Source organism: Diuraphis noxia, unplaced genomic scaffold (genome assembly GCF_037042655.1).
Source record: "Diuraphis noxia isolate RWA-SAM2 unplaced genomic scaffold, SU_Dnox_SAM2 contig0005, whole genome shotgun sequence".
Taxonomy (NCBI): Eukaryota; Metazoa; Arthropoda; class Insecta; order Hemiptera; family Aphididae; genus Diuraphis; species Diuraphis noxia.
In genome coordinates this window covers 44,825,946-44,848,024 of record NW_028301715.1, presented here as the reverse complement: position 1 = coordinate 44,848,024, position 22,079 = coordinate 44,825,946, and the positions used below count along the sequence as shown (strand labels likewise).

Below are 22,079 nucleotides of genomic sequence, written 5' to 3'. Positions count from 1 at the left end.
GCGGCTATAGATGGAAAACGATAGGTCAATATTTGATATTCGACAAAAATAAAATTATAGTTTTCCATTGTATAATTTATTTATATGATTCAACAATATGACCAATATTAGAAGAAAAAAAAATACCAACAAGAAAAAACAGTATAAAAAATAACATTTGTTATTTCCCTTTTGTTTATCCGTAAAACAAATTTTTAGCTTTCTGTGCTAAATTTTTTTTTTGTTTACTTAAACGTATACAAACGATTGCTTATTAGTAATAAGTTATTACTCATAACTCATAAGTATTACTGGTATTGGTATAAAATATTAAAAACACATAAAAATTCGATTGGCAGAAAATAAAATATTAACGTATTATGATTTGATATATTTTAAATCTTGTGACAATATTATGTGTATTTTAATTCGTTTTAGTAAAACATCTACACATAATTTTGTTAAAAATACTTTTAGATACATCGATAAATCGATAATTTTATATTGTATAAAAATTAGATTTTGTTTCAATATCCGGAGTATAGTAAACGGGTGTTCAGGTATAGGTATTGTATTTATAAAATTATTAACAATAGGAAATGGACCAAGTTGATCTTGTCGAAAATTGACATAAGTATATATATAATTACATTGTCTATCGTCTGGGTGAATAGTGTAACATTTTTAGTTAAACAGGATATTTATTATTATAATGTTTTATAAATACATCGAATATGCTGAATAAAACTAAATGGAAATTTATTTAATTTTCATACAAATTTAATTAATTATAATATCTTATTTTTACAATTAATTATTAATAATTATGTAATTTATACAAATCATGAATGTATTTTATAAAAAAAAAAATTAATATTAATACTCGGAGTACGCAACACTTGTCTTTGTCCTGTATATAAATTAATACCAACGTGAAATATTGTAAGTTCTACAATATTTCAATATTTTATTACAAACAAATCGATTAGAGAATATAATATAATGTATTTGTTATTAAATGTAGGTTAATTTAAAAGAAACATAATTATATTGCTTTTGTATTTGTTCCTCGGGCGAATTTTTATTTTTTTTTGGTTTATACTTCATATTTTAATCTAGGCTCGATAAACAAAGATAGATGATAATAACAACTATCTCATCACTACCCAGGTTTTCACAACCTCAATCTTTCTATGAAATGCATAATATCGTTCTTTCGTTACCAGTTTGACCACATACGACTTCTTTCGCATTCCTTTAAACTGTCACTAAACTATTCCCCTCGCTGGACACTCCACAATGATCCAATGGTCTGTGATATTAGCTTACACTTACTCTTCATCTGTCCCAGCCTATTAACACATCTTGACCACCTGTTGTCCCCTTTGAACACCATCAACATCCCTTTCGATACAATAAACATTTTCTCAAATCAACAAAAAAACATAATATTGAATATATTATGTTTTTTCACACAACCTCTATATTATATAAAATAATTGTTGAAACTAATTGTAATTTCAAAGTTAAAATAAAAAAAAGATCATAATAAATAGCCACTCGTTGTACCTTGTACGTACTCTAAGTAGCGTTGTTGCTAAATTATTCTTAACTACATTTAAATAGGTGATATTTTATGTTCTTATATTTTTATATTTAATACTTATAATTTATAATACTTCAATATCTTATTTCAAAATTATATTAAAAATTTTCTTTCGAATGGCTTAATAATATGATAATTACATAGTATATATACACCAAGCATGCTCATGCCATTTTATCCTTAAACAATGCATTTATTCAAATTTTTTAATTAGATTGTTAATACTATCAATTTAATCCAGTCTAACCTTTACATTAAAATACTTACATAAAATATAAAATACATTTAATATTTAACCTACCACCTACTCATTTTATTTGGATAATTTTCATAAATTATAAAATGTTTATAAATTAAATATATTTTCAAATCGTCGTAGCCCTCGTATTATATACAAACATATTGCCATGGACTACTATTCTTTATACGATTTCCCTTTGTACATAAGAATAATAACTTAGAAACTAAGTACTCATTCGAATTTGTATTTATACATCAAAAAAAAAAAAATCATCTACTTAAAATTTTATAGTAAAATCAGCCCGATTTTCCATTTGAAAAAAGAAGTATGCATCGCTACACTCTTTAAATGGTATATAAAATCTTAGAGCACTGACTTAGAAACTATTAAAACTCGGAATTTGAATAAAATAAGCCCAATTAACGGAATAAATGTGGGTGAGCATGTTTGGTGTATCACCTGTGTACAATAAAATATTGATCTTTAATATACAACTTAACGTTTTATTGTGTCCCTGTCAATTTTTAAAAAATAAATAAATTTTTGGTAATAAAATAATTTGTACATTAAGTTATTTTATTTAATTATAATATACTATATATAAATAAAAAAAAATGGTAAGCGTACATAGGTACAAACAAAATTATATTAGGTATTTTTTGTAGGTATTTATTGGTGATCGGCCCAAGTGACATGTCTTGGTTGGAAGTCAGAATTTAAAGTTACACGATCATTAAGGACCTTGACATTAGATCGTTGAAAATAAGACCAACAGCCCAACATCATTAAGGTCTGCATAGTGATTAGAATTATAGTAATTGCTAATCCTATAGGCCAAGTAATGCACCATTCATTGTTGCGAATTACTGTAAAAATAGAATATAATCAATTGTATATTATAATTTAATAGGTATACGTTATCAACATAATCATTAAAAAGCTTTTTTAAACTATTGACTAATTTATCGGTTACATAATAATTATAAGACATATTTAGAATTTCGTACCTAATAACAAATATTGCGTTGATAAATGAAAAAAATACATTTTATTAAGTAGTAGTATGTAAAATTTGTAAGCTGATAATTAATTTGATTCTACAATTTATATTTAAATATGTCTTTAATAATGTAATAATATTGTTAATGGTTTATTTAATAATTATTATACACGGCATAATCCCTCAATTTTTAGTTGTCACCCAAAGCTATTAATAAAAAAAAATTCTCAATTTTTAAATTGAAATACATTTTAAATGTGTTATTTAAAATATGTACTTAGTTGAAAATTATAGTTTGATTCGTACCTGAAGCTTCCAATCTTCTTGATGATCTATTATTGTTATTGTTAATATTACTAATTTGACTTTGGCTGGCTATAATTTCTTCTTGTTCTTCAAGAGATCGTACTACGATTGCTAGTTGTAATGGTACTTCCTTTGTTTTAGTTTCTGAGGTATGTACATCGCGTTTTCGCCGACCATGGGATACTTGTCCGTTTCCACAATCACTCTATACAATAAATTACAAAACATTATTAATATAACTTACAACATTTATTTCGAAACAATTCCAAAACTAAACAAATATATTCTTGATAGTTAAAAAAATCCTGTCAACACTTTAAGTATACTCACTGGCTTGCACAGCTGATCACAAAACATCATCATGAGACTAAAGCGTAGTACGGGTGACGAAGGAAATCGGAACGCTTTGAATCTTGCGACCATTGAATTTGGAGGTGATAAATTCAAAACCGGAAATGTTGATGGTTCTGGAGGACATCCTCTCCAGTCTAAGAGTAACAAGGAATCCAGACCATCTCCAGAACTAGCAATCAAGTGTCCTGCTCTTAATTGTGATGCGTCTGAAATAATTGTTAAAGTAATTACGTGTCAACGCAGTTACAGCGATAATTACAAATGCCTTACTATATGGTTGATTCACATCAATCCGGAGTTCCAATTCATCACCAAGTTTCACTTCAGATACTTGTTTTACGTTTCGTCCCACTTCCAAAATTCTCATCTTAGCGACTTGATTTGCCGAACCAACCAAACCATTTGGATCGTATCCACCGTCATTGTATATTGTGTTATGTATGCTGTTAGATAAATAATAATAATAATTTTGTTGATTAAGTTGATAATATCCAAAATGTAGTACTCGGATAAATACAAATTAAAGTTAAAGTACCTACAAACTAAATACTTTGAATTGCTCATTTCAAGAAGTATTTAAAAAGTAATTATTTCTTTTTTCAATGTTTTTAATTGTCTTATGAAGTTATAGCCGATATAATAATATAAATGGAATTTAAATTAATCATCATACAAACGATGAAATTATGTAATAAACATAATAGTATTATCTATAGAGTATTGGTATAATATATGTAAAAAAAAAAAAAAAACAAAAAAAATTCGATTCATCGATTCTGAAATACAGGCATCGAATTACGAACTACTGTTTGTTATTCGTTGCCAATTCTAATAATAAATTATTTAGTATGTATATTTTGTAAAGTCGAGTCAATTGAAATGTTTTTGAAATAATAAAAATGCTTTGAATATATTTGTTAATATGCAGTTATTTAAATATTAAATGAAAATTGTTATGCAAAAAGTTTGAATATTTAGAGGTCTTTTTTTTTGATACGCTTGATTGAATGTTCATTGTGATTAGTGTTTACATATTTTTAAAATCATTTTATCCAAGCATGATATTTGTAAAATGCCTAACGCCCATGTCGTGATATTATGCGCTCATCGACATATTATGATGCATACCTCGGTTCTGCCACACCAAATGTAGCGTCTAAAGTAATGTTCTGCGGTTTGGACGCCAAGAACGACGGGCGGGGACTTGAACCAACAGCACATGACACCTTTGTCACTCGGTCGCCAACGGTTTGTATGATCGGGTGATGTTGTACTACGACAACAGCTGTGGCCAACTTCCTGTTGCTGTTTGCCGATCTAGCCACCACGACGTCACAGCGATTACGTTGAGTGTGGTTTTCAACGATCGGCAGGGTAATCGTTGTCATATCTGTATGGCGACCGTTAACGCCGCATTCTTCTGGCCTTCCTAGTACAAAAATTCGGCCTTTGAAGCCCTGGGATCTCAACGACACTATCATTGAATCATCGCTGCACGAGACGCTTACTGAAATCCAATATATCAACATGACTTTTTTTTGTTATTCATATAAGGTCCTTATTATACAGGGTGATTCTTTTATCGAACCCATCTTATAGGGTGTTCGTGTGTAAATACCACCTAACATACACCTATAACACACAAACACCACCCAAAACCACCCAACTTTGGGAGGCTATATCTTGTAAACGGATTAACGAAAAATGAAAATTTAAACGTGAAAATTCATTGAAAAAATAGCCTTCTTAGTTTATGATATTTTAAGTATAGGTTGTCATTAGAAAATCAAAAGTTGATAATGGTTTACCTGATAAATATAAGGGTGAAAATATTTTAAAAATATATAGTTCTAGAACAAGATGGATCTAAAATTTTGAAAAAAAAAAATTGAAATAATGAGTGTTGTTTGATAAAATATTATTTTACATAGTTTCAAGTTGTTAAAAAACCAACATTTTTATTAAAAAAATATTTTTTATCCTTGTCATTTTTTAAGTTTATTAATTTTTTGAATGACAACATAGAGTTTTAATTTCATATTTCATATTTAAAAAAAAAATGTTCAAAAACATTAATAATTTTTGAAATAATGAGTGTTCAATGATAAAAGAATCACCCGGTATAATACCGTTGGTGCGGTCGATGTTGATTTTAAATTTTAAAATGTTTTAAACAAAACACATATAAGAAAAACAAAAATTATTTAGAATATTAAAGGAAACAAGGTACCTATATATGTATAATATTACTATATCGAACTATACATAGTGTACCACCAGGATGTACTCATTGCGATATCTCCTGAGATAATAAATATATCATAAATCTGTTTTTTTTTTATTAGACTCACATAGACAAGGGCTGCATGTATTTAATTTTTTTAATTTATTTTTTTTTTGACGAAACTCCCTCTACAGCTAATGGGTATATCCTCACGGAGCACCCTGTTTAATAATAATTATTAATATGTGTAGGAGGCTTAAAATATAATTGGAAATCTGACTATTACTTTTAATAAGTAATTAGTATGCACGTCTAAGTACATTTTGAGCCAATTAATTAGGAAAAATAAAATATGTTGTCTTACAATCAATGCAAGTGATTCTTTCTATGTAAGTGGAACATGGCGATGGAATGAGTGGGCCAGCTATGCTTGTATCGTCACCATGCAAAAGACAAAGAGTGCCACCAAACTCATCTGTAGGGCATTTAAAAGTATAACCTCTGCAGCTAAAATATTGTTCAGATTCACATCTTTCTTTGCACTATAACATAAATAGTAAAATTAATTGAATTGCCATTTATTATTTTACTAATTATTATGCGTTGTGACTTCATACTTGTTCAATATTAATGTTTTCCACTTGTAAGTCCACTTGTTGTATAGTCCTATCGTATACAGGTTCGTGCCAGCATGAACTAATTTGATTTACACCTTAAGCACCAAATCGTTATTTTATTATTTATACTTTTATAGTATAAAATATAAAATTATATATATTTTTAAACCTGGTAGTATGTTGGCGCATTCGTTTTCTAAATATTCGACTTTATTCCGACTCGGGTTGAACGCTACAGGTTTTGTCTTGCGGGTTTCGGAGTTCAAAGAACACATCTTGGTTGACCGAAAGTAGTTCGCTGATTTACAATTGTCTTGGTCAATACACAGTTGAGCGCATAGCCATTTGTCGCCAACATTGGGCACGACTGAATACTGAAAACCGCTAATTTCATAGTCCATGGATACCTCGATCGGCCAGGCTCTTCGGTTACACGATTCGGGGACTAATAACAAATACACCGAACATTGTGACATTGGATTTTCTATGTATTGGCAAATATTTGACTAAACCGACCTTATAAATATATATCGAGCACTTACCGCGGAGACATGCTTTTCTAAAAAAGTTTACATTAGGGGTCACGACTATATTGTCGGTAGAACTTCCCATGTTAGGCACCCGGTAACACGAAGTTGACGTGTAATCTATTATGAATCCGGCGCAGTCTACAGACTTTCTACATCTACAATTATTAAAAATAATTTACGGATGTCAATATAAATACTGGACGAATGTAAACGTTTAAAACCATATCTGAATTTGTGTGTGTTTTTTTAATTACCTGTTGTAACATTCTGCCGTTATGGCAACTCCAGGTGTGCTGGCATACAATAAGATCGGCTTTACCACAGATCTCGGAGCAGAATTACTATACTTAACGTACGTCACGGGAACACCATCTGGACAGTCTTGCCCTGTAATTAAAAAATTAGGGTTCAAATATGTATTAAAAAAAAAAATAATACATGACCTAACAATTGACATTTTTTGCTATCCTGCAGATATATTATATTTATCATAGTAGCATAACAAAAGGGTTATTACACTGGCTCTGCAGTATTCCGTGTTAACCACGTAATTAACCCCATTACCACAAGATACCAAATACTTAGTTGAAAATGTACTCAACTATTCTACCGTTAGTTATACATACCTAATTGTGGTTGCAGCTAATGACTGGTGAAATTGTTTTTCTTAAACGATATTATTTAACTTGGTGAATAACAATGACATTCTGAACTCGGGACTACACAGTTTATTACATACGGACATTGGCAGCGTAGTAATATTACCCCATTAAGGCTTTGATTTAAATCTTTGAACCAATATAATGCGTGCATGTGAGTATAATCAGTAATGTAAATAAGTGTCTTTAAAAGTTTGAAACACACTGGTAAAAAACAACTTTTGCTCGTTAGCTGTTCAAAAACGTGTTCATCACTATAGCTAATACATCACGGGGTAAAAACTGTGGAAGTACCCGCAAATTCGAAAATGTATACCTACTTATAGGTTAATTTTAAATTGCAATAAGTAATGACTATATAATTTAATAATAATAATAATAATTTATTTATTTACGGAAATAAATTCCAATTACAAAAATATTGTGTAATGCCAGTTTGTGTTAAGTGCACAATGCACATATTATGGGTTACAAATAATCATAGGCGCATGGAGGGGGGCAAGACGGGTCATTTTCCCTTCCTAGAATTCAAAAAAAAAGTTGAATTTTAACTTCTGTTTTGATTTAAAGAAATATTTCATCGATATTTTTACACTTAAGTGTGTGAGATTGTTGATCATAATAAAAATATTTTTTTAAGGCGTACAAATTAACGTGTTTTACATTAATCGCGCAAAATTAAATACGTTTAAATTCTATTAATCGCCTAGTCCATAAAACACTTAAGTTGACCAATGCATACATACGCACACGACATCTATCACTTGTTAGATAATTAACAAAAATGAAAAAACAAGAGTACACTAAAAACATAACTAATATTTACAATTTTTATAAAATTGAAAATCTGTTAGCTGAAGCCTGAAAGTGAAAGTTAATATAGTTTATGGAAGAAAAAAGAATGACAAAGTATAGACATAATAGATTTACTAGAACATAGCAAAATATTTTTCACTGGTATTACAATTGCATTAGACATTTTTCTATCTTTGCCAGCTACAAGTTGTACAGCCGAAAGGCCATTTAACACTTTACGAAGAGTTAATACTTGGTTGGCTTCGGTCTTCGACGGGTGAAGACCGATTAAATGGCCTATGTCATTTTTCGATATATTTTTTGGTGTTTGATTTCATTATACCCTTCCCTCCTAAATTTCCTGCGGGCACCCATGCAAATAATATGAATATAAATAAGATAAAACTGAACGAAAGAAAAAGAAAAAGTATATGTATACAAATATTAAATAACTATTTAGGTTTCAAACTTATTTTATAGATATTATGTGTAGGGTAAATAAAAAAGTTTATAAAGTACACCAACAAATATAAGTTAGTTAGGTGTATTAGATAAAATAAAAACAATTTATGTGCAAAAATGTCCAAAACTATGAAATTCAATCTGTCCAAGTTGTTCTTTTCAAAAAAAAAAAGCGAAAGTATACCAAAACGATACTATGACGTTTTATGAAAACTTAACAATACACTTTGTAGGCGTTTGGTATGGCTAATTTTGAAGGTCAACTCAATTGTGTATTATTTTCACGTTGTATTATTATATAACACAGGTGGTAACAGTTGAAAACAATGAACGCTTATTTTATAAAACACCAGTGTCATGATCAATTTTGTGATATTAATATTATAAGCTCCCGCTGTTCATCATATATTCAGCGTGGAAATTAAATGACTAATAATTCTTTAATGATTCTGTTTTGAACGTCGTTTTAATAAGGCAGTAAACAAATTTATTTTGTTGAGTTAATATGATTATTTAATTTCATTATTTTACTTAAATAAATAACATGCCGAGAACATTAAATAAATTAAGAAATTAGAATTAATAAAGTTAGTTAATGGTCCAAGAGTATAATGAAACTTCGTAGAACTACTAATGTGATAAGCCAAAAATACAACTATTGTTATTACAGTTTACTAAAAAAGTTTTCGTGTAAACTTAAATTATACATTTTATGATATGTATATACGAATGTACGACACAATTTAAAAACGAGATTACTTACTGGAGTTATAACGATAAAAACGTAACAATATCTTTGCTCGAGAGTCGAGTTATTAGATATTCGTTAATCGTTATAGTAGCAAACCGAAAGTATAGGTGCATATAGATGTAGTATTTTACATACCTAAGCATAATCTGTGAATATTTATAACTTATTATAGTTATTAGTGCAACAGCCTCTAGACTATTGCTTGACACTAATTTTTTTATTAGTAAACATATTCGTGTCACACTTCAATATATTATGTATAATAACTACAGTCATCTGCTGTGTACTTATTCTGTACAGCCTACAGGTGGTTTATATTATTTTGTTAAATATGTTTAATTTATGATTATTGCAGTAGGGCTCAGATTTGAATGCTTTAAGAACTATTAGGAACGAAAGGTTACAATATTGATTTCGAACTTATATGCAAATATCTAAATTTATATATATATATATATATATATACCTATAATATCTATTGATATACAAGATCAACAAAAAAAGGTCAGAAATGTTTACTGTCTGATACAAAAAACTAAACAAACGTCTCATCAATCAAAAAAAAAAGAAACGTATTTTTTAATGTTTTTTCTCTAAAAATCTTTTCGGTAAACAGAAAGGTAATCACTCACAAAGTCATAAATTTAATATCATTAAAATCTTTAGTTTGCAAATCAACGAAAGTGGTGGTCATAACGATAATCGTTTTAATAAGAAAGTGAACGCTATAAAATTCACTATAAAATACGATTTCAAAACATAACAATAATAATATGATCAGATTTATTGACTATTGTAATTGAATTACTTTTTTGAAAATTCTTTTATGTTTTTAACATAATATATCACATGAGTCATACTTTAAAGTTTAACCATTATTTTAAAATTTATTAAACATTTATATCTGCAGTTTTCCGTGGCTTGAGTCTAAAATAGCCAATATTAGTTTTTGAGCAAATTCAGTTACATTTTTTTTGTGCTAAAAAGTAGTAGTTATGTTTTAAATTATAATAGGTAGCTGAGATAAATGTAGTAAACAAAATCGATTAATTTTATTTTTATATAATGGCTAATTCGATAACTAAAATTAATAATAGATAAAACACAAAATATATCTATGGTATTATTCGTAATTATTAATATTATAAATAATTTTGAAGTGCTCAATGATACGTTAAATATTAATTAGAAACAGAGCTTTTTAGGAATAGATGTGAGCAAAATCTGAATACGACAATTAACACGCGTTTTGATACGTTGGTCATGTTTGGGTCATAAATTAACAATAGTTGTATAATGGTGTGTACTACATGGTTATAGTATAGGTAGTGACGTATTTATCGGTTCCGACAGATTTCGCAAGAGCGCAGCTATAATATTAATATATTATGCACAATTGTATGAAAATAATATTTATAATTATCATTTAGGTGCTTACTTACAAGTTATAATATTAAGATAAACAGAAGAAAACCGATATTTTAAAGCGTGGTTTATTTCGGTTGGCCCAAGAACAAAAAGTAAAACAAAAATGACCGTCAGACCAGATAAAAAAGTAGGAATTCAATTCAAGACGATTAATGCACACTGTAAGGACATTAACATTTTTTATATCAACATTTGTACAATATTATATTTCTGGGCAAAATGTACGCATAAAAAAAAATTAATACTAGCACGGTAGTATAGATATCCACCAAAACATTTTTCTAAACGTTTCTGGTTGACTAACCCTATTTCGAATCCACCCATTTCAACTCGCTGTCAAGTATTCAAGTGTATCGACCGCATAATGACGTGATAATGCTTTTAAATGCATTAACCTATGATAAAGTTAGACTAGTATCTACCTTTTCTTTTCCATTTCGTCAATTTTATGTCCTCAAGAAGGTGGATACGCCTATTAGTGAAATTTTAAGGGGTAGGATAATGAAGGGGGTAATAGACTCTACCCCCTCCTCTAAATAAAATATATTGAGAGTCAAACTTATCAATTTTAATGGCCAGTAAATTGTGATTAATTTTTGCCCCTAAAAATTTAGAACCATGTGCTGCTCGTGGATACGCCTTTGTTAGTTAAAATTAAATAAGTTAGGTTCTCACTATATACACCGTGTCTAGCAGAGATAAATATGTTATCGGACTCGTATAATAAGTGTTACCTATTATGTTATATTTGTTTTAAACGTATAGAATTCGACACTTCGCGGTTTATAATGTCCGGCTGAACACCAGATCTCGTAATTTGCATCAAAATAAATTATATTATATTGTTATTTATACACCATCGCGGGTAGCCGAAACTGGTATTTATTATTTGTACCAGTCGCCACAAAGTTTGACCTTTGACATTCGATCGCGTTAAACCACATATGGTATCAAACCATTAAAATTATAACGTTATATATTATATAACATAATTCTACTCAATCGGAAACCTACTATATATACTATAATACATATTTTTCATATAGTATATTATATTGTTATTGTTATTGGGTAACTTTAATGTAGTCAATCATACTGACGTATAGGTATCGTAAAACGGTGTGAATAAGTTGGTGAAATTACCGTCAAGAAATTATTGAATCGGAATCATTTGTGTTAATAGCTTTTCATAAATTATCTCAAAATCATCAGTACGATATCAAAACTCGTGTACGTTCATACGAAAAAAAAAAAAATACGATAGACCAATTGAATTTCGGCGTCGGCGTCGTCGTAACTCACAATTCATATTTTTTTTCACTATACTCGACACGGTAAATAAAATCTTTGTTTCGGAGCAAATTATACGAACGCATTTCCAAAATGTTGGTGCAATAATTTACACGTCGCCTTACAGACGCGATTAAGTACGTGTCGCCGTATATCCATAAATTTGGGTCGATTTCGGCGCAAAATATCAACTACAGGACTCTTTGTAACAAACATTTGAATTCAACGTGTACACCAATACAAGAGGCGACAACAAGAAGTACGCCGCCGTTTCCGGACGATGTGTTCAGACTTACCGTGCTCCGGTCGCTGGAACGCCGCGACGTACACGACCAACAGCAGCAGCGCGCCTCGCGATTCCATGGCGCGGCGGCGTCGACGGTCGGAATTGCCGCGTCGATCGCGATCGCGTTACGATTGTTGCTGCTATTATCAATTATTTCACCGCCGTTGCCGTAGGTAGATTTATTATTATTATTATTATTGTTGTTGTTGCGATTATTTATTTCCAGGCAGTACTGACGGTGCTGATGCGGTCGATCTGCAGCCGCCGGGCCCGGTCGCGTGTTCGTAAAATATTGTTTATGTCGTGGCGGACGACGGTTGCGCTCGCGCGTGTGTTGGCGGCACGCACGTTGGCGATCGTTTAAGCGACGGCGTGCTCGTCGGACGCGGTTACGGCGAATCTACGCGGACCTACCGTGGCCGGACGGGCGGGCGGTGCGGCCTTGCAGCGGGTCACGTGCTCTGCGACGTTGACGTCACCGCGGACTGCAGCACGTCGCCACAATGGCTACAATATTATCGCTACGAATGTTGTTATGTTGAAGTCGTGTACCGCCGTCGTCGGTCTCCAGCGATTGTCGTCGACGGGTGGTAGTGCGACCGACAAGAACACGACAAACCATAAATAACTATACGTAGGTGGGCAGGATAACGTCATATACGCAAGTTACATATACCACTCGTCATCAGCCGGATCGTTTCTCCAGCTTATGTGGTATATGTTATATACACCGGGTGTACAATCGGGATATGCCAGGCCATTGTTTAAGGACGTTTGTTTCTGTCCAAATCATTTCACAGCAAAGTCCAATGTGGACACCCATGCGCAGTAAGACTTTGCTAACTTTGTGTCCACGACAATAAATAGTAGGAATTTTTTAGATTCTCCTTCTTATATTATATTTTAAGTAAATATCCAACGACGCTCCGCCGCTTCGATGGTAAAAGGTAGTAACCAGAGAGGTCACCACTGTGTCAAGGGAAGAAGGTTTTTCTACTAGTGAAACTTATTTATATAAGTGAAGAGAAGTGGAAGCGCAATGAATATTCACTAAAAATGGCCTTAGATATGCTCGGGGAAAAAATTATCAGACCACAAGATACATCAACTCTTGCGTCTACAAGTCAGATCCAATATAATGTACTATAGACTATACAGCAGCCAAAGTATCTCCGCGATTACGACAAAAATTCACTGTTTAAGTCTACATATTGGGGATTGGCGATTATAACAATATTAATTGATTATAATATAATATTATGACGCATTGCACCGCGGGTATTACACTGTTATTACCTGTGCAGAAAACGCGGACCGATATCCGCTTGTTTGTATTGCTTCATTACTGCGACTGTACAAATTTACAATGACTTGGCGGAACATCAATATGAAATGCATTTAACGCAATTCAAAAATAATACCATAATTCGATACGAAACGGACGTCACACATCGTAACAAGGACGTTTCCTACTTCTTTTAAGCGAGGTGCATTGGCGAGATGCACATGTGAAAATTTATTCGCAGCATAATAATTTGATTCTGGACGTCTCGGGCCATGTCGAATTTGTCGTTCATCCAATTCGTAATCCAAAAATATTGTAATAAAATTGTCCAGACGTCACGATTTTCAGTGGCAAAGTTCGAACGGATTTAATGGATATAAAACAGCTAACTTATTTTTATATCATTCATTAATTATGAGTTGGTAGTTAATATTTATAACTATAGATACGACCAGTACGTCCACAAATGTATAATAATAAATAATTATTATTACACGAAACTGTGGAAGTATAGCGTCGGGTAATTTTGTCCACAGTCTATATAGCGATGTTCAAACCTCGGAACGTAATCGAAGACGTTATCCCGTACTTCGGGGTTATACAAGAAAAATTATGATATTTTTATGCAACATCATCAGGCACTCTGCAGTATTTTGTTACGTTATAAACATCTTAAATTATTAATTTTATGTTTTTCGTAGTTTAGGTACCTACGTTATCGAATAACTTGGTGGCAAAGTGATTTTGAAAGGGGGTTTGCTTGCGGTAAGATTCCCATTGCCGCGGAAAGTTTGATTTTGGATTTAAACGTTATTATTATTCCGTAGATAAAATTCAAGTATTAAAATTTCCAATTTATGGGTTTTGAATAGCTGCGAGGGGGGAGGGAAGAGAATGGGTGCAGGTTATGATGACCCTCTGTATCCTCCCAGACAATGAAATCTCGATTTCTCTGATGTATACGAGTATATAGTATTCTACGACGTATATACAACGGTCCCGGAGAGTTCGGGACATAATAAAAAAATGAACGCAGGTGAATGCATATTGACATAACGTATTTATGTATATATATAAATAAATATATATATATATATATATATATGTATTAAGTATATGGTATACTATGTATAGGTTAGGTATAGTGCATAGTGCACACGTACGTAACTACACATTATAATGGTAGTTATTCAAATATTATACTTTTTGTTTTAAAACTACGCTACACACACACTAACATATAATACAAAACGTATTATACGCGTTAAATGTGAAAAAAAGGAGGACATACGTGTGCTTTACAAATATATCACACGAAAGTGAAACTGGCATTATGCGCGTATATTTACGGAGATAAAACATTTAAATGGCCGGTTACGCAAGTAGACCTTCGGTCATTTTAGTTTTCGGTTTTTTTTGTTAACAAACGAGAGAAAATTGACTGCCTAATCAACCCGTGCTTTTTGGACGGCCCTAGACACACACATAATATATATATTATAATATAATATTATGGTACGTGTTCAAGGCGGCTTATGGCTATTATTATATGACAACAGCTACATACCGATCCTCGTTTCAGAATGTTTTGATGAAATAATAACCATAGCCCATATAATATGATCGTCATCGTTATCGTCATAAAACGGGACGATGGTACAATACCCTAATAAAATTGAATCGACCGCGGGGTATTGGATAAGGATTCCCCGCAGGACCTACTCACTGGTATCTTACATTACCTATATGATTATATTGTACATTACATTTTATTCAGCCGTATGAAGAAATTGCACTATATAACACAAAATATATTCATCATAGACTCCATTTCAAAAATGTAAAATACATATTTTGTTCTAGAACGCATTTTTGTCCATTATACACGAAAAAAAACATTTTTTTAAAAAAAAATTCTTTTTAATAAATCACAAAATTTAATAACTTACGATGCATGTTGGATGAAGACTTACTATTATACATGTAATAAAATGATGGTCTTGTACATAACAACAAATTTAAATTCTTAAGAGCGTACCTATATAATGATTATAATGATTACTGAATATCATATCACAGATAATTATATATTTATATATAAAATATAAATCTTTTAAAAAACTCATTAATTGTAAATATTAACGAAGTATTTGTATTTTATACTTATTATTATGCATAGGTACGTAAAAACTTAGCTGGTTGTATTAAAGTGATCGTGGGTAGAAACATATTATACCTTCCAGTATCTAGTGTGGTCTTAAATAACAAATAAGTGGTGATGAAGAAATTATTCTATATTATTATATGTATATTAATCTATGGCATTATTACATATATCCAAAATGATATATAAGAATATAATCAGATATGTGGTAGAGTTTATTTGATAAATAATTCTTTACTGCAGGCATTCGTTTAACGAGATTTTAAAAGTACTATAAATATATTTTAACTGCAGAAAAAATCACAATATTTCATTTTTCATTGTTGTAAAACTATTAAAATAATAAATATATACCGTATACACTATACACAAGAAAATAGTAATAATATTATACTATAGTGCATAAAATAGTGTATAAAATAGATAAAATGTACTTATAAATCTACAAAGTTTTGTTAAAACTTTATAAGATATATTTATAACTAATATAATATGATTATAATAATACATTAATAATCATTAATCATCATATTTATTTTAACCCGTTGCATTTAAAAAGGGTAATTAGTGCGATAATATATATCATAATATATTTATACTCATAGATACACATAGAAAACAACGAATTTGCATTAAACGATACTAAATAGTCCTTAGGTTGTTTCTATTTAATTAATGCAGTCTGGGAATAATTTTAAGCAAATGTGTGAAATTTAATTTAAGTTGTTTCTGAACAATTGTATTTAATCTATTTAAAATAGTTTGTTTTTAGTGGTGATATTTTTTATTTTTGTTTATTCTTTTAAAACAAAATTGTTTGCTTATAAAGTTTTAAGTTACTTACCAATTTCAATTTTATATATTAATATCATTATAAGTTAGTAGATATTATGTCCTTCCTTCCTACGTAGATATACGTGTTTAAGTTAATTTTAATCTGACTATAAGTCTATAATCTAATATAACTATAAGTTTATAATCATTACTTATATGCTAAATATAATTGAAGACAATAAAAGTAAAAAATATGTTTATAATATATGTAAGCTTTATATCTATATGTTTTATGTAGACGAGTAATAAATTTAAAAGTAAAATTATATTAATATAACAATAAATAACTATTTATATAAAAAAAGTAATAAGTTGAACGTACGTAACTTTTTATTATTATTTATTAGTACATTTTTATTATTTACAGACAACTAGTTTTCCTGTAACTAAATGGTATATTAATGGCATTTTAAACCTATATGCATCAAATTAATAAGGTTTATTATGATAAAATCTTTTTATTTTTTTTATTTTTTTACAATTTGAAATACACAATCTGTACAACATAGCACAATAAGTATATATGATATTATAATAGTAGCATGAATATTTTGAATTAACCCATTGGTGACACTTGGTTGGGAATTAACGCTGTCTAGAGTCTAGAACTTGGTTTTTTTTTATTTTAATTTATAACAAGTCATGGTACCAGTTCCTTTTTAGACGACGCCTGGGGTTTACCTGCATGTATGGTTTGGGTGTAGAGGCTCTTTATCAATGGATTTTGGTGGATTTGTAGGCGATTATACAGTTTATAATATTGATTATAGTATCTATATGTGCGGAACTAACTAAGTTATAAATGTTTATTTCATATTAAATTTTTTAAATAATTCAGTTATTTTTAGTTAATTTTTAGGAACTACTCAAAATATTAGTAAGTAGCTCATTAAAGTACATTTATTATTGATGTATCTAAATTTTGTTCGGCTTGAGTTGATAGCATTGATATGTTTAAAATGTTTGAGAACCTTAAACAATACTCGAAGTCTGTGTTAAAACTATAGAATATATTAAAAATTAATTTATTCTGTGGAAATACGACTAAAAAATAAACAAGACATAAAAACGTATAATAAATTGTTTTAGAGTCATAAAGTGGTACCAATTAAGTTTTATGTAAATATGGGTACAAGAAAATGTAATCTTTTATTTTATTTTTTCAAACTTAGAACGATAAAAATATATTTTTGGTGGAAAATTAATGGAAAAAATGTATACTTTTCTTTTAAAACTATTTTCATTGAAATCTTTATTTGAGTGACAATTAGGAATTTAATACTATTTCACCATACGTGTATAGTATTCGGTACGAGAAATTATAACACAAGGCGGTTCATTCATATGTTAAAATGTGTATTTGAGTATTTTTACATGACGTATAGTTGTTGGAGATTTAATGATGGTCTGATTTATTGGATTGACCGTAAATGTAAGATTCGTCGTGTTGCAGCGAAGTTTTTACAATAACTGTCACCTCCATTATGGCTCTACACAAAGGCACCATTTTCAATTGATTTGGCTGATTTTAATTTAGTTATATTATCATGTTCTATAAATCATTAGCTCTGGTTAAATTGTGAATATATTTAAATTGAAATAATCGATCTGCTGTTTTTATTTTTAAGTTGTTTAAAAAAAGAACAACCTTTGTATCATATAATTTTACAATGATTATCACGGAACTCGAAAATTATTATTTTATTTAAATTATAATACATACAAAATAATATTGAAAATTGTTTTTTAAGTGCTAAACTATGGATTTTATATCGTAACTGATTTAATGTATTGATTTTTTACTATTGATGCTTTAGCCTTTAGCGTGTGTTTGGAAAATATTTATACATATATCTCATCTATAATTTATATGATTTGATGTTTTACATAGGTATTAGGTATTGTTATGAAACCATAAATAAGCATATTATATTCATAAAAAAATAAAAATAATAATAGTATTTCTGTTTTTTTTTATTTAAAAGCAATTTTTTTGAAATATTATAGTATAACAGTATTATTTTGTAACATTGTCTGGACAGTGTAATCTTGCAATGCATAAATAGTAAAAAAAAAAATTGTATAGTGAACGTAAAATATTGTATTATTCTAAGTAATTGCAAATAAACTTAAGCTTAGAATAGCATTTAAATTTACTCTAACAATATTGATAACACGTTTTGAATCTTACACTCCTCAGAAGCTTAGGTACTCATAATAATGGTTGGGTGCTTGGGTCTAAATATTATGTGCAAAAGATATGCAAAATTAATTTTTTTATTCGTAAAGTTAAAATTTAAGTTATATATATATAGTTATAAGTTATAAGTTTCAATTATAGAGATGTTTGTTAGCTATACAATTTATTAGTTTATTTTTTTGTAAAGTAGTTATTTTTAATTAGTATAATATATATATATATATATATATATATACCTATATATATATTTTAAAGTATGGATTTGTTTGTTGATTCGATTTGTGGTATTATGGTACTTAATAACTTTTGTGTAGTTGTGGTCAAATATAATGTTTTCTTTTATTTGTATATTGTATATTATTGAAGACATTTAGTTAGTAGATATTTAATTGTTAATTATGTTCCGCAGGTTTAACATGTGAGATTTTACTTTGGCTTAAGTATCCACGTGCTGGCTTTGTATGGTTAATGTTATAATATTACTTATTGAATTATAATGGTTTTAAATTTTGAAACGAAACGAAAAATGAAAATATTAATTTTAGAGACTTAATAGTTTTCGAAGTCAATAAATCGCTTGATAGAAATTTATTTATTAAAATATGTTATTATTATTTTCGATTATTATTTTTATCTTACCCATTTTTAATAATATTTTTGCAGCTCAAAGTTTAATGACACCTAATGGGGCATAAGATGTAACCCATCATAATATTTACCAACAAATGACTATTCATATTTTATATTTTCATAACCATCAATATTCAAACTGATAGACTCTACAGTTCATACACCTGAATCATTATTTATTTATTTAATAGTTGTTGTACTATATTAAGTATTTATCTATTTAGTTTTAAATTGGTACTTTGTTACCTTTGCCTGAGAGAATTTATTGACTATTTATACCAAATTAAAGATTATGTTGACTATTGTCGGCATTGTACACAGTAAGTACACACTAATAATAGTAAAAACGCAATATGACTTTTAAAATATTGTAATGCATACATATGTCATATTTGAAATTATATAATTTCAAATGTATTCGTTGTTTAATTTGCATTTTAACCAAAATTGTTTAAGTAGTTGTTATCTAGTGTTAGGTATGTGGCTAGGTATTAAATGTTAGGCAAATCTGTTCAATTCTTGTTGTATGATTATTATGTCAACGTCCATAAATATATTATGGGTAATAACAATAATAACCTATGAGTTTCCGCGTATTATCATTAGATAATGTAAACAATTAAATACAATATGCTTAATCTGTAAAATTTACAATTCATGTACTTTAGCTTGCGTGATTTCAGAACTTTCTCTAACTGTTTAGAAATTATGAAATAAACGTTATTCCTCGTTCTGAATAAACGTTGATTGATTATTTATGGACAGTCTTGGATTTGTGATTTGGTACTACATAAATACCCATTAAGTCAAGAAATGTGTTCTTTTGTTATGAGTAAATGTTATCATTTTAATAAGCAATGGAATTTAGTTGATTCTCCATAGAATTGTCTATTCCAGAAATTTTAATTTAATAAATCGTTTTTTCTAATATAATATGATAAAATGTATAATATTTTTGTGTAAGATAGAAACGTAGGTATCGAATTTGTAAGTAATCGAGTAAAACTTTACATGGTACTTACCTATATCAACTTAAATATTATTATAAAAAAAAAACAAACAACACAACACTTGTTAAAGTCCCACATTTTGATTTTAACTTCACATTTTTGTTGATTATTTACAATTTAAAATTTATTTAGTTATTATATTAATTGAATCATTCGAGTATGAAACATAACATTATGGTCTACGTTGTTGTGTAAGCATTTGAAGTAAATTTTCTTTTTTTCGAAAAGCATTTCTCATAATAAAACTTTCCTAGTATATATGTAAGTTGCATAATATATTTCATAATTATCTAATATAATAGGTATAGGCAATTATTTAACCATAAGAAAATTATCTATAAATAGGTTATTCGATTTTTTACATATTTTTGGATGTGGTACCTATAGCTGTATAATTCGCCCGTGTTAAAGTCAATCCATCTTCTATCCGTTTTCCGTTTTGATGAGTTGAAATGTATAATACAAACACGATTACAATGATTAACTTTATGATATTCCATATTTTTCAAATCTCAATTCTAGGTATAGGTATTTGTTAATGTAGTAAACCGACGGAGTCGCTATTATATTTTTTTAAAATTAAATTAACATATTATAATAATTATTAATTACATTCACATTATCATATTATACTTCTGTCTCCCCAGACCTCGAGAATATCGATACAAGATTTAACCGTGTACAAATTATAAATAGGTGCGAAAACAGAGCAATAAACTAGATTAGAATATTGCCGAATATAATATGGGCGTCGTCTCTATGAATTTCTGAGAATCCAAACGTTTGCAATAAAAACCACTTTGCGGTTCCTTTTGATCCACTTCCTACAATATCTACCATGTACAAATTCTGCATAAATACAGGACTAAGTCCATCGCAGAATTAGAATTAGTTTGTGTCTCAACCAATGTACAACTTAGTATAGTCGTTGAGCTTGTCCTCAACATCGCCGCTATACATAAATTCATTCCGTTTCTATTTAATTTTACATTACTAATTTCTCGGGCAGATACTTTACGCTCCGTCCTCAAATTTATATACTTTGTGTTTTTATTAATAAATATTTAATAACTTTTAAACGTTGCGCTATTTATATACTCTACAAACGTTTCCTTTGAAAAACCTGACTGTCAATCCAACGTCGCTGAACTCAAAAATAGGCGTTAGTGAGGGATCACTACATTTATGTAAATACAAAAAAACTGGAGACAGACTCAACAAATGCTTAAAAATCTATGTAAATCCAATACCGTTAAGATTAGTACCTTTCGTCAATCGTTTTCTTATTATCTTTATATAAAAATATATGTCCAAACTACTCCAGAATCAATAAATAAAATAAGCAATTTTGTTGTTTTCACAAGTATTTGATTTTAAGACCGATAGTTTTATATATATGCCATATTAATTTCCACTTATTCTAATAAT

At 29.2% G+C, this 22,079-nt stretch overlaps 1 protein-coding gene across 1 annotated transcript; it reads right to left on the bottom strand.

Annotated features, from left to right (window-relative positions):
* Positions 1-714: 714 nt before the first annotated feature.
* LOC107174196 (uncharacterized) lies at positions 715-12,960 on the bottom strand. The gene is made up of 11 exons (XM_015525049.2): positions 12,539-12,960; positions 7,112-7,244; positions 6,870-7,012; positions 6,497-6,772; positions 6,328-6,422; positions 6,075-6,252; positions 4,615-4,993; positions 3,757-3,929; positions 3,463-3,692; positions 3,133-3,337; positions 715-2,692 (listed from the first exon to the last, which is right to left on the bottom strand). Exons 1-11 carry the CDS (start codon positions 12,603-12,605, stop codon positions 2,496-2,498), a joined length of 2,076 nt encoding a protein of 691 aa, XP_015380535.1. The 5' UTR covers positions 12,606-12,960; the 3' UTR covers positions 715-2,495.
* Between the last annotated feature and the right edge of the window lie 9,119 nt (positions 12,961-22,079).